A 17,460-nucleotide genomic window follows, 5' to 3' on the forward strand; every position below is an offset into this window, starting at 1 on the left:
TTTTTTTTATAATTTTCACCTATTTCACCATGATACGCAATACTGTTTTTACTTTTTTTTTTTTTTTTTTTTTTTTTTTTTAAGATATCCACTTATAATGTGCGAGCACAAAATTATTTTATTTTAAGGGATTTGAAATTATACATTTTTGATATAACAACTAGCTTAGGGTTACACTAAATCCAATGATTCAAAATCTGTAATTGTAGCTTGTGACTTTTAGACATAAACAGAACTAACTTTCCTCTATATAATAGAGGAGTAGAGCTACCTGGAATCCCCCAAAACAAAAGTAACATTTTTATAAAACCTTATTTATCTACATCTCTCTCCAGGTTCATGAGTGCTTCATACCAAACTTCTATGGCGACCAATCCCTATTAAATCATAACCATGCAATGAACGGATACCATAATACTCAATACATGACATAAACCATATTTTCACAGGACAATCACTTAAATTATTCAATTCCATACTGATCAAGAATTTTCCGTAGGTTTTGACACCCTCACAATATTCCTTTTATATAAAAGGAAGAGATTGACACAAATTTAAAACCTTTTTTAAATTCCCTCTGGATTATGTTTTTAACTATTGTATAAGAAAATTCCCGATTTATAAGAAAAAAATTACATGACTTTAGTTTCCAACGAGTAAAAAAAAAAAGAATTACAGAAACTATCAATATTAAAAAAAACTATCAATATTAAAAAAAACTATCAATATTATAAAAAACTATCAATATTATAAAAAACTATCAATATTAAATATAAAAAACTATCAATATTAAATATAAAAAACTATCAATATTAAATATAAAAAACTATCAATATTAAATATAAAAAACTATCAATATTAAATATAAAAAACTATCAATATTAAATATAAAAAACTATCAATATTAAAAAAATTTAAAAAATGTTTTTAGAATGTAATACATGTTTAGAATTTCTTTTCGAGATTACAAGTCAAACTAAATATCAGTTTACTTATATGCCCACCTTTAGGATTTTGAAAGATTATCCCCCCCCCCCGTTCTATCATAAACATGAAATTTTATCAATTTTTGTGTTGAAAATGCATTTACAATGTTTTTGTTAAAGAAATTAAATATAACCCACCGAATATGTTCACAAATAGTATGACCAAGTTCCTGAGCGCCATCCAGAAGCAGCTTCAGAACAGCATTGTGCGTGGAGGGATTGGCCCGAGACAACTGTAGTAACAAATTTGTAGCATCTTCTAGACCTTCCTCAGAACATGATTTAGAGGTTAATACCTAGAAAGCATAAATGAAGAAAAGACAAATGAATTCAAATGTAAAATTAGAAAATATATACATCCAACAAAGTAAAAAAATCTGCTTACTTTGACTGCAAGCTGAAGTTGACATTCTAAAATTGGTGTGTTCTTCCAAGCATCTAATTGCTCATCAGTTTCTGAAAGAAAAAAAGTAATTTATTAAATATCAGGATTTGGTTTTTATATATATATATATATATATATACACACACACACACACAAAGAATTGCATTCCAGTTATCAAAAAATCAATCCACAATATTTTGAAATCTAAGCAAATTTCCATAAGCATCTTAGACACGTTTCATGGTGCAATAAAGCTAATGCTCCTATCACACAAATCAGATGTATTATCGGCACACATAAATAGATGGAATACAAAAAAAAATTCTTCATGGTAACCAGAATATAATTTTACAGTATATATGCTTTGAAAGCAGAAATACATCTTTATTGTGCTTATAACAATTTTGACTACTTTATAAGGAAAATATATATATATATATATATACATACATACATACATACACACACACGCAAGCAAGCAAGCAAGGAGACCCAATGTTTTTCAGGATAGAATAAAGATCAACTACTCTATCCTCCCATATTTTTGTCATCGAAATCCGTGAAATCATGTAATTTTTAATCAAATCGATTGCCTGCCTGCTCTAATTAGGGATCCCTTCCCTCAGTATGCCCAAGAGGAAGCTTCACATGCCTTATTTAGTTCACAATACATTATAGTCTATATTCCACTGTAGAGATTTTATATTATCTGTAAATGATCACTTCATTTAAAGTATCATGGTTCAATTGTGCTCTAAACAGAAAAATTTATTTCAAACATGCCCCTATCTTAAAGAATCTACAATTGGTTTTGTAAGCTAGGCTTTTCTTCTTGTGCAGTGATAAAACTTATCAAATGCATTTGTGAGGTTAGGTTGTATGAAAGTGTTAACTTTGGTCAAAATCAGACTTCCTTCTTAAATTGGAATTTTTTTGATTCTGCAAAAAACCTATGCAAGAACATTTCCAGATACTGTGTGAACTTAAAAAAAAAAGTGAAACATGCATGGTCCCCTGTGAGTGCACAGTGAACGAGGCATAAAAAAATATTAAGTTCAGCATTAGCACAGTTATTGAGAAAAGTGTGGACAGACGAACGAACAAGAGAAAATTTACAAGTCCGGCCCCCTTTTGTCGAGAACAAAAAAAAAAAGATTGGTTCAGCCATTTCAGAGTTCACAGGGAACAAACTCCCAAAGTTTGTTAAAAATTATCAAGATTTTTGAAAGATTCATAATTTATTTCAGCAAAATACAGAACTTCAAGCTCAAATTTTTTCTAGAAGAGAGGGTTGCATTAATAAAAAGAATTCAAGATAATTTGTTAAGATCCATCAGCCATTTTTACCATGAAAAATAGTCAGCATTTTGCTTCAGGAATTAAAAAAAAATTATTTCATAGATTCTATAAAACAAATTCAAGTTGTGAGATAAGAGATATTAAGTTAAAAGGTGACAAAAACATGCAATTGGAGGGATATTTTTGCTAGGCTGAGAGGATGATATAATCGTGAACTACTACTATTGGATATACAGCTAAGAAAAATATGACAACGAAAATTACAGATATGAGGCAATATTAATTTATTAGGAACTTAAATATGCAAATTAGAAATAAATAATTTTTGGGTATTTGCAGATTACTATATATACAGTATTTCAAAATACCCTGTTGTATAATAGAATTAAACAAGCATAACTCATTTTGAAGTTAACATTTAGGATAGACTAGCAGGGGTGCCCAGTGTTGCCCAGGTGTTTGTAGGTGTTTAAAAATAAAAGTTAATCACATCAGAGTGGATAGCAAAATGAATGAGTTATTAATTAAGTTAAGAACCACGCTGGTGCAGAAAGGAATGTCTGGCTGGAGGCCGGTTAAGTTTCTCCACTTTCTGCCGTATTTCTTTCCTCATGATGTTGGGGAAAACCAGCTCCCCACCAAAAAGGGGGCAATTCTAGCAGTGTCCAAATGAATAACAATTGTCTGATATCAAGGGTTTTCCCCCACATTGATCAAACTTAATTGCCTTCAAAATGTCCCAGCCCGGAAGGCTAGGTGGGTACTTTTGCTTCGATTAGTTTTGCTTTATACGAGGGGCGTACAATAAGTAATGCCCCTGACACACTTCCAGTTGTCTGATCTAGCTGAAATTTTGCATGTGCAATGATTTATATCTCTACGGGTTATGTGGCAAATTACAGCTCTGAACTAATTGTGCTTTCTGTTTTACAGGTGTCTGAACTGAGTCAGGTGTGAAATGGAGCCTGTTGAATGTCGAGCAGTGATCCAGTTTTTGTATTTGAAAGGACGCACACCACAGGAGACTTAATGAAATGAAAGAAACAAAACACTGGCATCGTGAATTCAAACATAACCGGAAGTCTGTGGAAAACGGTTCCCAGACATGACCCCCCCCCCTTCTGCCATTGATCAGGCATCTGTCTCAAGTTGAGACTGCCATTTTGGAAGATCGGCGCATACTATTCGCCAAATAGCCCAAGATGTTAAGATTAGTACAGGGTCTGTGGAAACTATCATTTATGGCCATTTGCATATGCATAAGGTGTCTGCCAGATGGATTTCCAGGTTGCTCACACCATTCCAGAAGCGAGAACGCGTCGAGTGCTAGAGGTTGAATTTTGAGATGTACCAAGATGAGTTAAAGTTTTTCAAAAGGCTGATTACACAGGATGAAACCCGAGTCCACCACTATGATCCAGAGACCAAAGCCCAGTCAATGCAGTGGAAGCACTTGGACTTACAACCTCCAAAGAAGGCAAGGGTGCAGCCCTCCGCTGGCAAGGTCATGCTCACAGTCTTCTGGGACCAGGACGGAGTAGTGATGACAGATTTCCTGGCAAAGGGTACCACAATTACAGGAGCCTATTATGTTTCACTTTTGAGGAAATTAAGGGAAGCTATCAAAATCAAGAGGCGGGACAAGATCAGCAAAGGTATCCTCCTCCTGCAGGACAACACTCCGGTCCACAACTTGCATGTCGCCAGATCAGAAGCATGGGCGTTTGGTTATGAAATCCTCCCCCATACTCCCTACTCTCCTGACCTTGAACCCTTTGACTTTCACCTTTTCCCAGCCATGAAGTTGTTTTTGAAAAGAAAGCGTTTCCCAGATGATGCAACCTTGATTTTTGAAGTCACGTCATGGTTGGAGGACCAACCTGGGGTGTTCTACAAAAACGGTCTCCAGAGTTGCATCAAACGATGGGAGAAATGCATAACTGTGTGGTTCCTATGTAGAGAAAGACTAATAACTGCCAAGTTTCATTGCTCTACTGCTCTGGGAAGTGGGTCAGGGGCATTACTTATTGCACGCCCCCTCGTATATACGAGAAAGACAAAGAAACAAACAAAAAAAACTTTCATTTATTTGCTTAGATAAAATGATTCCAAGTAAGAAAAATAAAGGAAATATGACAAAATGAAACTTGATGACAAAACAATGAAAGAATGTAACAATATTTTCAATCTTATGAAACTGATAGATATCATGAAACCTTTGTATTGTTTTCATAGATCCACCCCCCCCCCTCTTCCACCTTGTGTTTTACTTGCGTCATTTGCCTAATCCTGATGCTTTTCTTAGCATTTGTCCTTTATTTGCATTCTCAAAAATCTTTAAAAACATGTATCGATGAAAAGTGTGCCACACACTGTAAACAGATAACAGTATAGAGATTCTAAAAATCAATTTTCATGACCAAAAAGAAAATATTCCTTTACCTGTTTTTTCAGCATTTTCTTCTGTCCAACTATCTGCAGACTTTGGAACGCCTTCGTTAAGTGCTGAAGTTAGTGTAAGTGGCTGACCAGGTGTTCCAGTATTAGTTACGGTAGTGGTGGTCGTCGTAGCAGAAATTGTGAGTCCACCGGTGGGAGTTGGAGGTGACCCTGCCAATGCAGGTGCCCCTGCCACAGACAGTGACATGGCAGCGGTGGCAGAGGGTGTGGTTCCCGTGCTCACAGATACGCTCGTCGTAGTATTGTTGCCAGATGAAGCAGCAGCAGCAGCATCTGGAGGTTTTTGAGTCATCAGATCAGGCAAACCGATCGACACAAGTCCTAACAGCCTTAGCAATCGATCCGTTAACATTTGACTGGAGTGAATGACTGGGTGAGATAGCATTCCCATCAATTGTCCAATCGGGGCAGATTCAAAGTCAGTGATTGTAAAAGTCTCAATATCTGTACCCGATGTACTGTGAAGTCTCTGTAGACCTTTACCCTTACGGCTAGTTAAGCTGTCCAGCCGAACAAGCAAGTCCCAGAAGTCAGAGTCCTGCTTGCTAACATTGTTGCCACTGGATACACCTCCAGTTGCACCGGCCCCTTCCTGTTTTTCTTTTACCCGTGGACTGTTCGGGGTACCTTCGGATTTTCCTTTATTATCACCATCTTCTTTATCTTTCCCGTCTTTGTCTTTTCCATCTTTGTCTTTCCCATCTTTGTCTGGATCACTCTTAGAAGCTTCCTTCGTTTTGCGAGAAGGAAGGAACTGACTCGGGAAATTCTTTGCCAAAGATATTAAAGAGTCTAAAACATGCCTGCAAACCACTGGAGCAGCTTGATGATGAATTGTTACTGTTGAGTTGGCAAGATTTGGATGCTTCTTACCAGACCGTTGGATCTGGAAGACGTTAGTCCGGCATCCGAGAGCAGCTTCAAGACTGATGGATAACCAGGATGCCTGGCTCTTGGTATCTACTTTTAGAGCAGCCATGTTATCAGTCTGCATAGACTGCGAACGCTTCCTCGACTTTTCGCCTTTCCCTTTTTCTCCCTCGACACTATCGAATCTTGTGCAATTGCTCGTTCTTTGTAGAATAGAAAGCAGTGCGCGCACTACCCACGCCCGGGTCGGGGCATGGTAGCAGAGATTGCGAAAGACCCGATGAAGACGATTTGTGTTAATTTTCGGTTCATCAAGAAACAGCAGTACAAGTAGACAAGTCAGAGCTTCGTGATCCAGCAGTTGGCGACCTCGCAATTTCACAGAATTCACACTTAGATTGCTCTGACCAGGACGGTTTCCACTCCAGCACCACTGGTTTCCACTGCGTGGGGCAGCCCTTATTGCATAGCGAGTACCCAGCCTGCCAGCAAGACCTGAAGAAAAAATTTTAAAACATTAATAAACTTGCAACACATACCTGGTGTTACCCAAGATGCAGTGAAATAATTATTTGTTTGCATATTTGTAAACTTATATAGAAAAAGAAATAAAAATATATTAATTTAAAATAGGAATTATTCCCCTTTGCATTATTTGAGATCTGCTTAGGAATGACGATGCTATTTACAAATGTAACAGGTGATCTATTAAAGAAATTGGAAGTTTTTTTTTTTTTTTTTTATAGATATTATCTATTTCTTTTCATGTAAGTTTCTATTTAATGAAACCATTAATTTTTTTTAAATAGTTACTTTCTATTACTCGTTATTCTGTAAAAAAGCAAAATTTGCCTCATCTCTAATTGACATTCAATGTCAAGATGTTTTTCCCTGTGAGAAATATTCTGAGCAGGAATAATTGTATTTGACAGTAATTTTTTTTTCTTTATGTTGCGACACAGTCAACATTAACTCTTCGGCCAAAAAAAAAAGTTTTACGCAAAAACTTTTTTATTAATAAAAATTGTTCAATTTTTTCTTTACTCATCTTCACCCCCAAACAAGGCATATTGCCACTTGGATGGGCAAGGGGGGGGGGTACTAATCATGACGATGCCTAAGAAAAGGCAAGGTGTTGGTTTACATTGCATTTGAATTTCTGCATATCAGTATAGTTTGGGAAGCAGGAAGAGAATTCCAAAGTCTAGATGTTCTAGAGAAGAAGCTATTAGAAAACTTTAACATTTAGAGACCTCAACAGTGAAGGGTGTGATTTTGTTGCTAAGTGAGTTAGTCGGGGTTATGTACATTGAGTAGGCACACGTGCAATGAGTTTATCACAGCACATTCCATTAAAATACTTGTAAAGCAGGTACGGGGATGCAACACTGCAGCGATGGGACAAGGGTTGGAGCCTAGTGGGACTTATTAGATCCTAGCTGAAAGAAAGAGACTAGTGGCAGATACACAAGCCAAGATGTGGCAACAATACTCCATACAAGGGTGAATAGTGGTCTTGTAGAGGTACAGGATACTCTCAGGTGTGAGCAGTTTTCTAGCATGATAGAGGGAGCCCACCTTCCTTACAGCGACCTTTGCAATGTCCTTAATTTTATTCCAGTTCATATGTAAGAGAAGTACAATTTAAATTTAATTCACATCCAACTAAATACATCAAAATGAATAACTGAATGCTATGCATATCTCAAATTTATAAATATTTCCACATGAATTCATAAAAGAAATTTCGTATTAATAAAAATTTCATTTAGCATTTAGTTATTTGTTTTAATATACTTTCTTATATTACAAATACACTTCAATTAAACACTAAACATTTTTAAAATTACAAAAAAAATTTTAAATACATTTTTTCAAATTACAAAACTTTTTTTTTTTTTTTTTTTTTTTTACATAAAATTAATGTCCATTTTCTTTCTAGGTCGCGGTGTGTCAACATTAACATTTTAACAGACCAATACAAAAGAAAATGAAACAGCTGTTCAGCATTAAATATTGCTATTTTAAGACAGAAACTATGTCTGACATAGAAAATCTAATTTATAAAACTCAATTCGTCTGTCTCCATATTTTCAAACTATCTCTTCCAAAACTAAAGGTCTCAGAGTAGCGTTAGACGCCTTAAATGATTGGATTTTTTATGGATCTTTAGCCAATTAAAATAGTTTTTAAGGGGTCAAAATTGGATAAAAAATTGAATACATTTTGTACATTCATCTTAGTTTATTTTTAATCAGTTCATATGCCTATCACGCTGGTACAGTGGTAATGTCACCAGCTTTGACTGTTACGGTTTTGCTTTCGGTTCTAGCTTATGGCACCCAAATACTTTCTTTACTTATGAAATCACGACTACTATATATATATATATAAGCCCCCCCCCCCCTGTCTGAACAATTTAATACTACCAATTAATATTATTTCATTTTTTTAAATATCTTAAAATATAAGAATGCTTAGCTTTCATTTTAAGCTTAAATTATTTTTGTAGCTCCTCTTTCAGAAAAGAATTACAAGTAAAGAATTTTTCTGTAGATATTTTCACAATTTTTTTTTCTGTAGATATTATGTAAAAATATTTTTTTCTGTAGATATTATGTAAAAATATTTTTTGCAAATAAAAGCTTAAACAGATGTATTTTGCCACTCAATCCCAAGTTGTGTCCCATCTTGTATCCGTGATTATGGCAAAATAAAAACATTAAACGAGGAACATTAAGCAAAAATAGGTTTTTCTTGACAAATGAGTAAAAAAAAAAAAATTACCAGTTTGGCGTAGAATTGCTGACAATGAACCAGCTCCTGTTTGAGCAAAAAAGCGTTCCTGCATCAAACGCCTGTGCCGTTCTTCTAATTCTCGTCGTAATGCTTGCGCTTCGGCAGCCAAGTCTGGTGGCAAAACAGCCACCATGCTATCATCCATATCTGCTAACACTTGTTGGCGTAACGAACTGGGCAGGGAAGCAAAGAAATTGGCAGGGTCAACAGGGGTTTCTGGATTAGTTGGGTTTTGTTGAGCATTCAGCCGAGCTTGCTCAGCACGTTGTTGAGAAAGAACCTAGAAAAGAGTAAAAGAATTTGCAAAATTACAGAATCAAAGCAAAATCCATTAATAGTCAGGATTCCTTTACACCCCCCCCCTCAAAATTTTAGAATCCGTAAAGTTATACTTTAATCGACATGATTCCGTTTAGCATTTTAAACATTTAATATTTATGTTTTAAAACTCCAAATTGAAGCAGCAAATAGCATTTCATTGAATCTAGGGTCCACCATCTCTGAACCTAGCAACACCAACAAAATAAAGAGAAAAATTGCAAAGTCTTCTTTGATAATGGTGGATGCCACCGAAAATCTAAAAAATTTTCTCCATTAAAAAAGATTATACAGCATACTCGGTTTTCTAAAGTTTTCAAATTTAACCTTACAAAATAATGCTTTCAAAACGTCTAACTTCTAACATCTAATCTATATATCTATAAAAGTGAAAATGTCTGTGTGTACATTTCCCTACCAAATAACTCAATTTTCGGTCTACAGACTCGAAATTTGACATAAGTGGTACTGAGATTTGAGAAAATCATTTCAATCAGTTTTCAGACAGAAATTTGGCTGGAAAGGGGTCAAAATTCAATGATTTGACCTTTGAAAACTACCAAACTTCACCAATTTTGGGTCTAAACACTTGAAATTTTCAATGTAGGTCCCTTGGACATGGATCTAACTTTATAATTGGATTTGAACCCAAAAAAATGTCAAAATTGAGGTCAAAGTTAAAAAAAAATTTTTTTTTAACTCTTTGGTCTAGCAAATTACTCAGCCAATTACGGGTCTAAAAATTTGAAATTTTACTAAAGGGTATTCAGATATAGGGCAAGCTTTTTAATCAGTTTGGGTCGAAAATTTCAGCTGCCAAAGGGTCAAAGTTCATAAGATTTGACCTTTGTGGTTTCTCACAAACTACTCAGCCAATTTTATGCCTAAACATTTGAAATTTTATATAAGAGGTATTCAGACATGCAGCAAAAGTTAAGTTTTCGGGCAAAGATTTGGCTGTCAAAAGGTTAAAGTTGAAAGAGTTGACCTTTGCAGATTCTACCATTCTACCAAACTCCTCTGCCAATTTTGGGTCTAAACACTTGAAATTTTAAATGTAGGTAACTTGGACATAGGTCATACATTTCATTTTTATTTGAAGCCAAAACAAATGTTAATGGGTCAAAATTGGGGTTAAAGTTTTCAAAAATTTATCTCCTCTGTCTATGAAATTACTAGGACAATTTGAGTCTAAACATTTGAAATTTTACATAAAAGTACATTCAAACATAGGGCAAGTTATGAACGGTAAAAAGGGCTCGAGGAAAATCGGGCAGTAGTAAATAAGGTTGGTGTTGAGAGTAATCGTAAATTAATAGCAAATAATTTTGGGTTCGAGATTAATAGTGAATGATTAATAAGTTTGGAGTTGAGAAAATAGTAAATTAATAGCAAATAAATTTGGGTTTGAGATTAATAGTGAATTAATCTATTTCTTTAAAAGTGAAAATGTGTACATTTCCCTACCAAATCACTATTTTCAGTCTACAGACTCGACATTTGACATAATGGCTATTGAGATTTCGGTAATCTTTTAAATCGGTTTTTGGCCAGAAATTTGGCTGTCAAGGGGTCATGGTTGAACAATTTGACCTTTGAAAACTCTACCAAACTCCTCCGCCAATTTTGGGTCTAAACACATGAAATTTTAAATGTAGGTTACTTTGACATGAATCAAACTTTAATTCGATTTGAGCCCCCATAAATTAATGTTAAGGGGTCAAAGTTAAAAAAAAAAAAATTGACATATGAAATTTATACATAACGAGTATTCAGACATGCAGCAAGCATTTTAGTCAGTTTTGGGGTAAAATTTGGCTGCCAAAAGGTTAAAGATTGAAGAGTTAACCTTTGCAGATTCTACCATAAACCTCCGCCAATTTTGAGTATAAAGACTTGAAATTTTAGATGTAGGTAATTCGGATAAGGGTAAAACTTTCTATTTCGATTTGAGACTAAAATAAATGTTAAGGTCAAAATTTGGGTCAAAGTTTTTTAAAACTGACCTCTGCGGTCTGTACGAAATTACTCAGATAAATTTTGATCTAAACATTTAAAATCTTACATAAAGTGTATTCATATGTAGGGAAAGTTATGAACAGTACATAGAGCCTGAACCAAGCCGGGCAGAAATGCAAAGAGTAAATAAGATTGGTGCTGAGAGTAATAGTAAATAGCAAATAATTTTGGGTTTGAGATTAATAGTGAATTAATAGTAAATAGGTTTTGAGCTGAGAGTAATTGTAAATTAATAGCAAATAATTTTCGTTTAAGATTAATAGTCAATTATTAGTAAAAAAAGTTTGGATTTGAGAACAATAGTAAATTAATAGCAAGTAATTTTGGGTTTGACATCAGTAGTGAATTAATAGTAAATAAGTTTGGAGTTAAGAACAATAATAAATTGATAGCAAATAATTTTGGGTTTGAGATTAATAGTGAATTAATCTATTTCTATTAAAGTAATATTGTCTGTGTGCGTGGTACATTTCCCTAGCAAACTACTGTCAATTTTTTTATCTACAGACTCAAAATTTGATAAAAGGGTTATTGAGATTTGGGAAAATCTTTTTAATCATTTTTTTGGCCCGAAATTTGGCTGTTAAAGGGGTCAAAGTTCAACGATTTGAGCTTTGAAAGCTTCACCAAACTGCTCCGCCAATTTTTGGTCTAAACACTAGAAATTTTAAATGTAGGTTACCTATACGGGAGTGCAAACATATATATATATATATATATATATATATACACACATGAATAAAAAGTTATTAACATAGGACCTGAGCAACGCCAGGCTGAACTGCTAGTTTATATCAAACTCTGAAATACATGTGCACTATAATGCGATACCTTTGGAACCTTTTAGGGGTACAAAAATTAGGAAAATTTAAAGATGAAAGGAATCGATTAAAGTTTTTTTTTTTCTGTAAATTCCATTAAAATCAAAAAATAAAAAATTTTAGTGAGGAGAGTGGTTCCATTTCCATTCCTTCAAGGACTCCCTTTTAATAGATTAGCCCTCAAACTAATTCAATGCAATCATAATTATGACAAACAGGCTTACCAGCCTTTAATACATAACTAGAACCTCTATTTTTTTATGGTTCATCTCGTAATATATTCCAAATTCTGGTGAAAACATGTTCATAGGAGTTGATGGATCAATCCTGTGAGTTTTTATCGTGTTTAATAGTGTTCAATAACAATTAGAGTTATAATATAAATTTTTATGCAGACTATCATTTAGCTACATATTTACAGAGATACTTCAGCTTGTATTTGTTATTAAATCGGTCACAATATTCAGGAAATGAATATGTCAGACACTTATTGAGAAATGTTTTAGTCACTGACATGCAGACCTAAAAAAGTATAAATAAACCTAGAAAAATATTGGAGAGAAAGCTTCATAAAACTCATAGGGAGTTCAAATTAAGTTATGTCCACTGCACTCACTCATCCTCTCTACTAAAACCAGACAATTGCTACAAAGTTTATACGAGACACTCCCTCCGTTACTTAGTACCATGACTCACTATATATATATATATATATATATATATATATATGTATGTGTGTGTTAGCTGAAAATTAAGTGAAACTTATTCTTTTAGATTTCTTTGACTTGCCCCCTTCCTCTTGCAAATAGCTTCTAGAAAGGAAATTAGAAAAAAAAAAAAAAAAAAAAAAAGATGCATGTGTTTTTTATATAAAACGATCAATTCTCCTCCAAAATGTCCTAAATGTGAAAAATCTGCATATACTTATAAAATAAAAATATCGCACTCCAAAATCATGTAAATTTATCAAGTAGGTAGTTCTATTTTTAAATAAAATTTCATAACAGTAGTGACCGTCTCCCATCACTATCTTAAAAATAATCTTAAGGTAAATGGCTCAACAATTTACATTTTGGGAATTTTTGTTGTGATGCTTACAAATTCCTATTAATTGCTTAAAAATGACATCCTTCAAAATAAATATAGTTGATCAGTTTATGTGATTTTTGGAATAAGATCGTTTTTTTCAGAGATTTTTCTATTGGGTTTTAATATAAGGCACTGGCAATAAATATTGAAAAGAAAATTTAAAAAAAATAAAGTGAAACAAGCTGCGTGTGCGTGGTCCCCCTCTGGTGCTACATGTGAGATGACGCCACAAAAAATAGTGAAGAAATGATGAATTTCACCAAGTTTCAGAAAAATCTAACGGATGGAGTAAAGTTATGGGGGTTAAAAGGGTCATTTTTTGCAATTTGGGGCATTTGTGACCCCTTTTGAGCTTCTAAGAATGCCGAATACCAGTGGAGTAAAAAAAAGAAAAAAGACAAACAGTGCAGTTTCATGTTTTAAGACATTTATACTTGAATTCAACACCATGGAAAACCACTATATAGACATACATATCAAGTTTTTGAGTAATATGAAAAAAGAGCTCCAAAAAGGCACGTTTTTTTTAGCCTTAAAAGTCCCAAAGGGATGCAAACCAGAATTTTGCCAGGGTCACCCACACTGAATTTATATTCCACATTTTGGCTAAGTTTCAGGAAAATCTAATCGATGGATCAAATACTTTGGGGTAAAAAGTGTCATTTTATCCCATTCTGGCGCATTTTTGACCTCTTTTGAGCCCCTGGGGATGCTAAATCCCAGTGTAAATGGATAACAGTGCAGTTTCAGGCCTTAGCACATGCATATTTGAGTTGACCACCATGAAAAACCACCATATAGTCATATATATCAAGTTCATGAAAAAAACAGGCACAAAAGGGGGCGTTTTTAACACAAAGTCCTTTGCGACGCAAACCAGACTTTTGATAGGGTCATCCATGCTGGATTTTTATTAAGAACAATGAGCTCCACATTTTGGCCAAATTTTAGAAAAATCTAATGGATGGCTCAAAAGTTATGGGACAAAACAGGTCAGTTTTTTTTTTTGCTATTTTGGGGCATTTTTGACTTCTTAAGTCTCTGGGGACGCAATGGGAATTTTAGCAAAAAATTTTTACTGTGCACATCTATTTAATGAAATAGAATTTGTGGCAAAATTTCAGGAAAAACTAATGAACGGTTATTTGGCAATCGTCCGGAATAACGGATGTACGGACAGCATTAAAAACATAGGTTTCTCTTCAATAAATCGAGGGGGGGGGGGGACCAAAAATTTATTTTTTAATTGTTTTATTTTCTATTTAAAATAGTTTCATAAATTTCTTGGCTAATCAAAATGAACAATTTCACGCTAGTGGTATGACAGCAATGAATCAAGATTAAAGATTATATATAAATATGATCGAGATGGTAATAAGAGAGGAGTTTCCTTCAAAGAAAAGATTTTAAAAAGACTTACCTCTTCCTGGATAGCAGGAGGTAAGGCAGCAAGGAACTCTGGGTTGACTTCGAGGAGACCCATATTCGTACTATTCTGGGCCTGTTGTTGAGCCCTCCTTTGAATGCGTTGCAGTCGCAATTGCTCAGCAATAACTTCTTGGCGAATGTTGTCAGGAAGAGCAGCCAGAAAAGAGGGATCCACACCATCTGGAAGGGCAGAATCTAACAGAAAAAGACATTCATTAGAGAATAACTACTTTTTATATCGGAAAAAAGAAAAAAATTTCATACTTTCTTTTGCATGTAATTAAAGTTTACATTTGATTTATTCTTTCCATTCAAATGCGTTTGCGTACAACAATTATATTCCAATTATCGTTTCGAAATTTTTAGATAATGATAATGTATATAATTTCGACCAATTATGGAATGATTGGTAATCAGCTTTTCTATGTGACACTTTCTAAGGCGGCGAAAAGTGTCCATCCTTGCTATTTTTCAATGAATATAAATGAAAGCTCTTAGATGTTATAATTTTTGTTGACACTACAACTGCACTTAGTAATATTTTTCTGATGCTGTCTAAAAGTGAAAAATCTAAAATTGTAATTCAAAATTTAAATTTTTTGAAAATAAAATTCAAAATTTTAAGAAATAACTTATTAAAAAATGTATTTTCAATTGTTTTGCAATAAACTTGTGAATTACAAACTTCAAAATGTTTTTATTCAATAAAAAGGGCAAATACTTATAAATAAATAAAATAAAAAAAGGTGTATATTGTTAGTGGCTTTCTACACATTTGATTTTTAGTTTTACAAGTGCATTATAATTTAAAATAGAGTAACAAAATAGAAAGATTTCACATAATTGACTCCTTTTAAAAGAACTTATTTTGTTTATAATATATTGCATATTTTTATCATCCTTTATATATAAAAGGATTTTTTTTTTTAATATTTCTTCAAACTTTATACTGCGGTATCTTTAAATTAAATTTTTTTTATTAGACATATCAATGTTCGTTTCTCGCTTATAACTAATATTAAACAAACATTTAAATAAACATTAAGTTGTTAATCGAATATTCATTGAAATAAAATAAAAAATAAAAAAACAGGAAAAACTAAAATGAACATTAAATAAATGAAAACATGACTAGATCTTGAATTACTTTTCTTTAAGTCCTCCACTGGAGATAGTCTGCATTTAGTATATATTATATACATAAACAAAAGGTTGACAATGATGTTAATTGTTTTTTTGTTTTATTTAATAAAACCATATTTCTCCTAGAAATTTTATGTCCTTGAAATGGATTTTACTGAGGAACTCTCAGATTGGTTAAATCATCTCAGAATTTGATAAAATGTTCCAACAATCCAGGAATGCGTTTTATTGATAGTCTTTCTGCACATATTTACGCCTCTTCACCCCTCATATTTGTAACAGATTTGAGTGGGCCCCTATGTGGAGGAGAGTTAATGACTTAGGATCAGTTCAGTTTTGATGTTTCAATGTACTATTCCTAATGATAGATTTTACGTTGAGCAGATTAAAAAAAAAAAATCCCATTTTAGTTTTAGAACTATTCTTAACACTAAAATAGTTCTGCATATTCTAGTATTTAGTAGTGTTGGGCCGATTAATCAGAATCAGGAATCGTAAAAATCAGAACATTTGGGGGAATCAGTATTGGAAAAATTGGTGCCTATTTTTCGATGGCAAAATGATTCTTTTGTCTTTTTTATTTTATTTGATTTTGTTTTAAGTAAAATCTTCCATTGCTGGTAATATTAATAAATTAGTAATTATTCATTGATTTTAAAATACCAGTAAAACTAAAATCGATAGATCATCCTCCATAAGTGTGATTTTGACGTTTAGGAAAATATCTGCATATTTAACATGTGTTTTTACGAAAATCAGGGAAAATAATCTTATAGTTAAACTAGACTACCCGTGACCCGCTCGGTCAGTATGCTATATTAGCTATGGAATTCACGTATGAGCGTGACACTTGTGACGTAAAGAAAATAGTTTTTTTTTTTTTTTTTTTTTTTTTTTTTTTTTTTTTTTTACATAACAGAAACATTTCTATGAAAGTATATTAAAATGAAAAAAAAAAAAGAATACAGATTTCTATGAGTCGTTCTGTTTATTATAATTGATTATTTTTGGAGAAAAATTTACAGTTACTGAATTATAAATGGTTGGCCATACTTATACGTTTTCAGCGTCCCAATTCTTTTTTTTTTCACCTTTAAATTACCCAAATAAACAATTGTTAATACTGTCTGCTTTTTTTTAATTTTTTTTTTTTTACTTCGTTCATTTCTGTATTACGTTTAAGCTATTTTAACGCAATTTTTTCTCCATTTTTGTTAACTTAGAACCTTTTTTATCTACACTCTTAACAAAGTTGTTTAGTTGTAAGAAAATAGCGACAGTATAGTTGTAATAAAGAATGCAAAGCACCCCCACTCTTCCCATGTTAACTAATTTTGAAATAATAACGTTAATATTTCAGTGCGCAGGTTAAAATCTGCAAAAGAAGCGATTTGTGTTTATTTGTTTACGTTGTTATGGGTTAATGTTTATGCGCGCATGTGCAACTGGATGTTGTAAACCGGAAAGTGGGTTACATCACTCGTTACAAGGTCATTTGAGTTTTATAATTATATAGATAAGAGATTTAAAAAGAATCGGTAATTGTATCAAAATCGGGAAAAATATTGGAATCGTCCCATCACTAATATTTAGTGAATGAGATAATAGCACCATACGTACCCACAGGTCGACCTGTTGCAAGTGCTGCAGCTGCAGCAGCGGCTGCTGCTGTTAAATTACCATTCTCTGATGTTGGAGTGCTTGTAATGGTTGGCATCGGCAGAGATTCATTCATGTTACTAGAATTAAGAAAAAAAAAAAAAGGTAGCATGTATTGTTTGAATATATTTAGATATTCGTGGTAACATCAAAACTAGGATCATTCTAAAACTATTAATTAGGA

The 17,460-nt window shown here is 33.2% G+C and overlaps 1 protein-coding gene across 6 annotated transcripts in view; it reads right to left on the minus strand.

The window, feature by feature from the left end:
- LOC145240003 (E3 ubiquitin-protein ligase HUWE1-like) overlaps positions 1 to 17,460 on the minus strand; it is a 232,954-nt gene that overhangs the window by 23,004 nt on the left and 192,490 nt on the right. For all 6 annotated transcript variants that reach the window (XM_080103595.1, XM_080103593.1, XM_080103591.1 and 3 more), the window contains 6 exons: positions 17,238 to 17,356; positions 14,467 to 14,669; positions 8,788 to 9,079; positions 5,113 to 6,495; positions 1,372 to 1,442; positions 1,125 to 1,282 (listed from right to left, as the gene is read on the minus strand). In XM_080103595.1, coding sequence (XP_079959721.1) covers positions 1,125 to 1,282; positions 1,372 to 1,442; positions 5,113 to 6,495; positions 8,788 to 9,079; positions 14,467 to 14,669; positions 17,238 to 17,356 — 2,226 coding nt within the window. The remainder of the gene's footprint in view (positions 1 to 1,124; positions 1,283 to 1,371; positions 1,443 to 5,112; positions 6,496 to 8,787; positions 9,080 to 14,466; positions 14,670 to 17,237; positions 17,357 to 17,460) is intronic.

This window comes from Euprymna scolopes, chromosome 19, assembly GCF_053919585.1.
Source record: "Euprymna scolopes isolate OS-2025 chromosome 19, ASM5391958v1, whole genome shotgun sequence".
NCBI lineage: Eukaryota > Metazoa > Mollusca > Cephalopoda > Sepiida > Sepiolidae > Euprymna > Euprymna scolopes.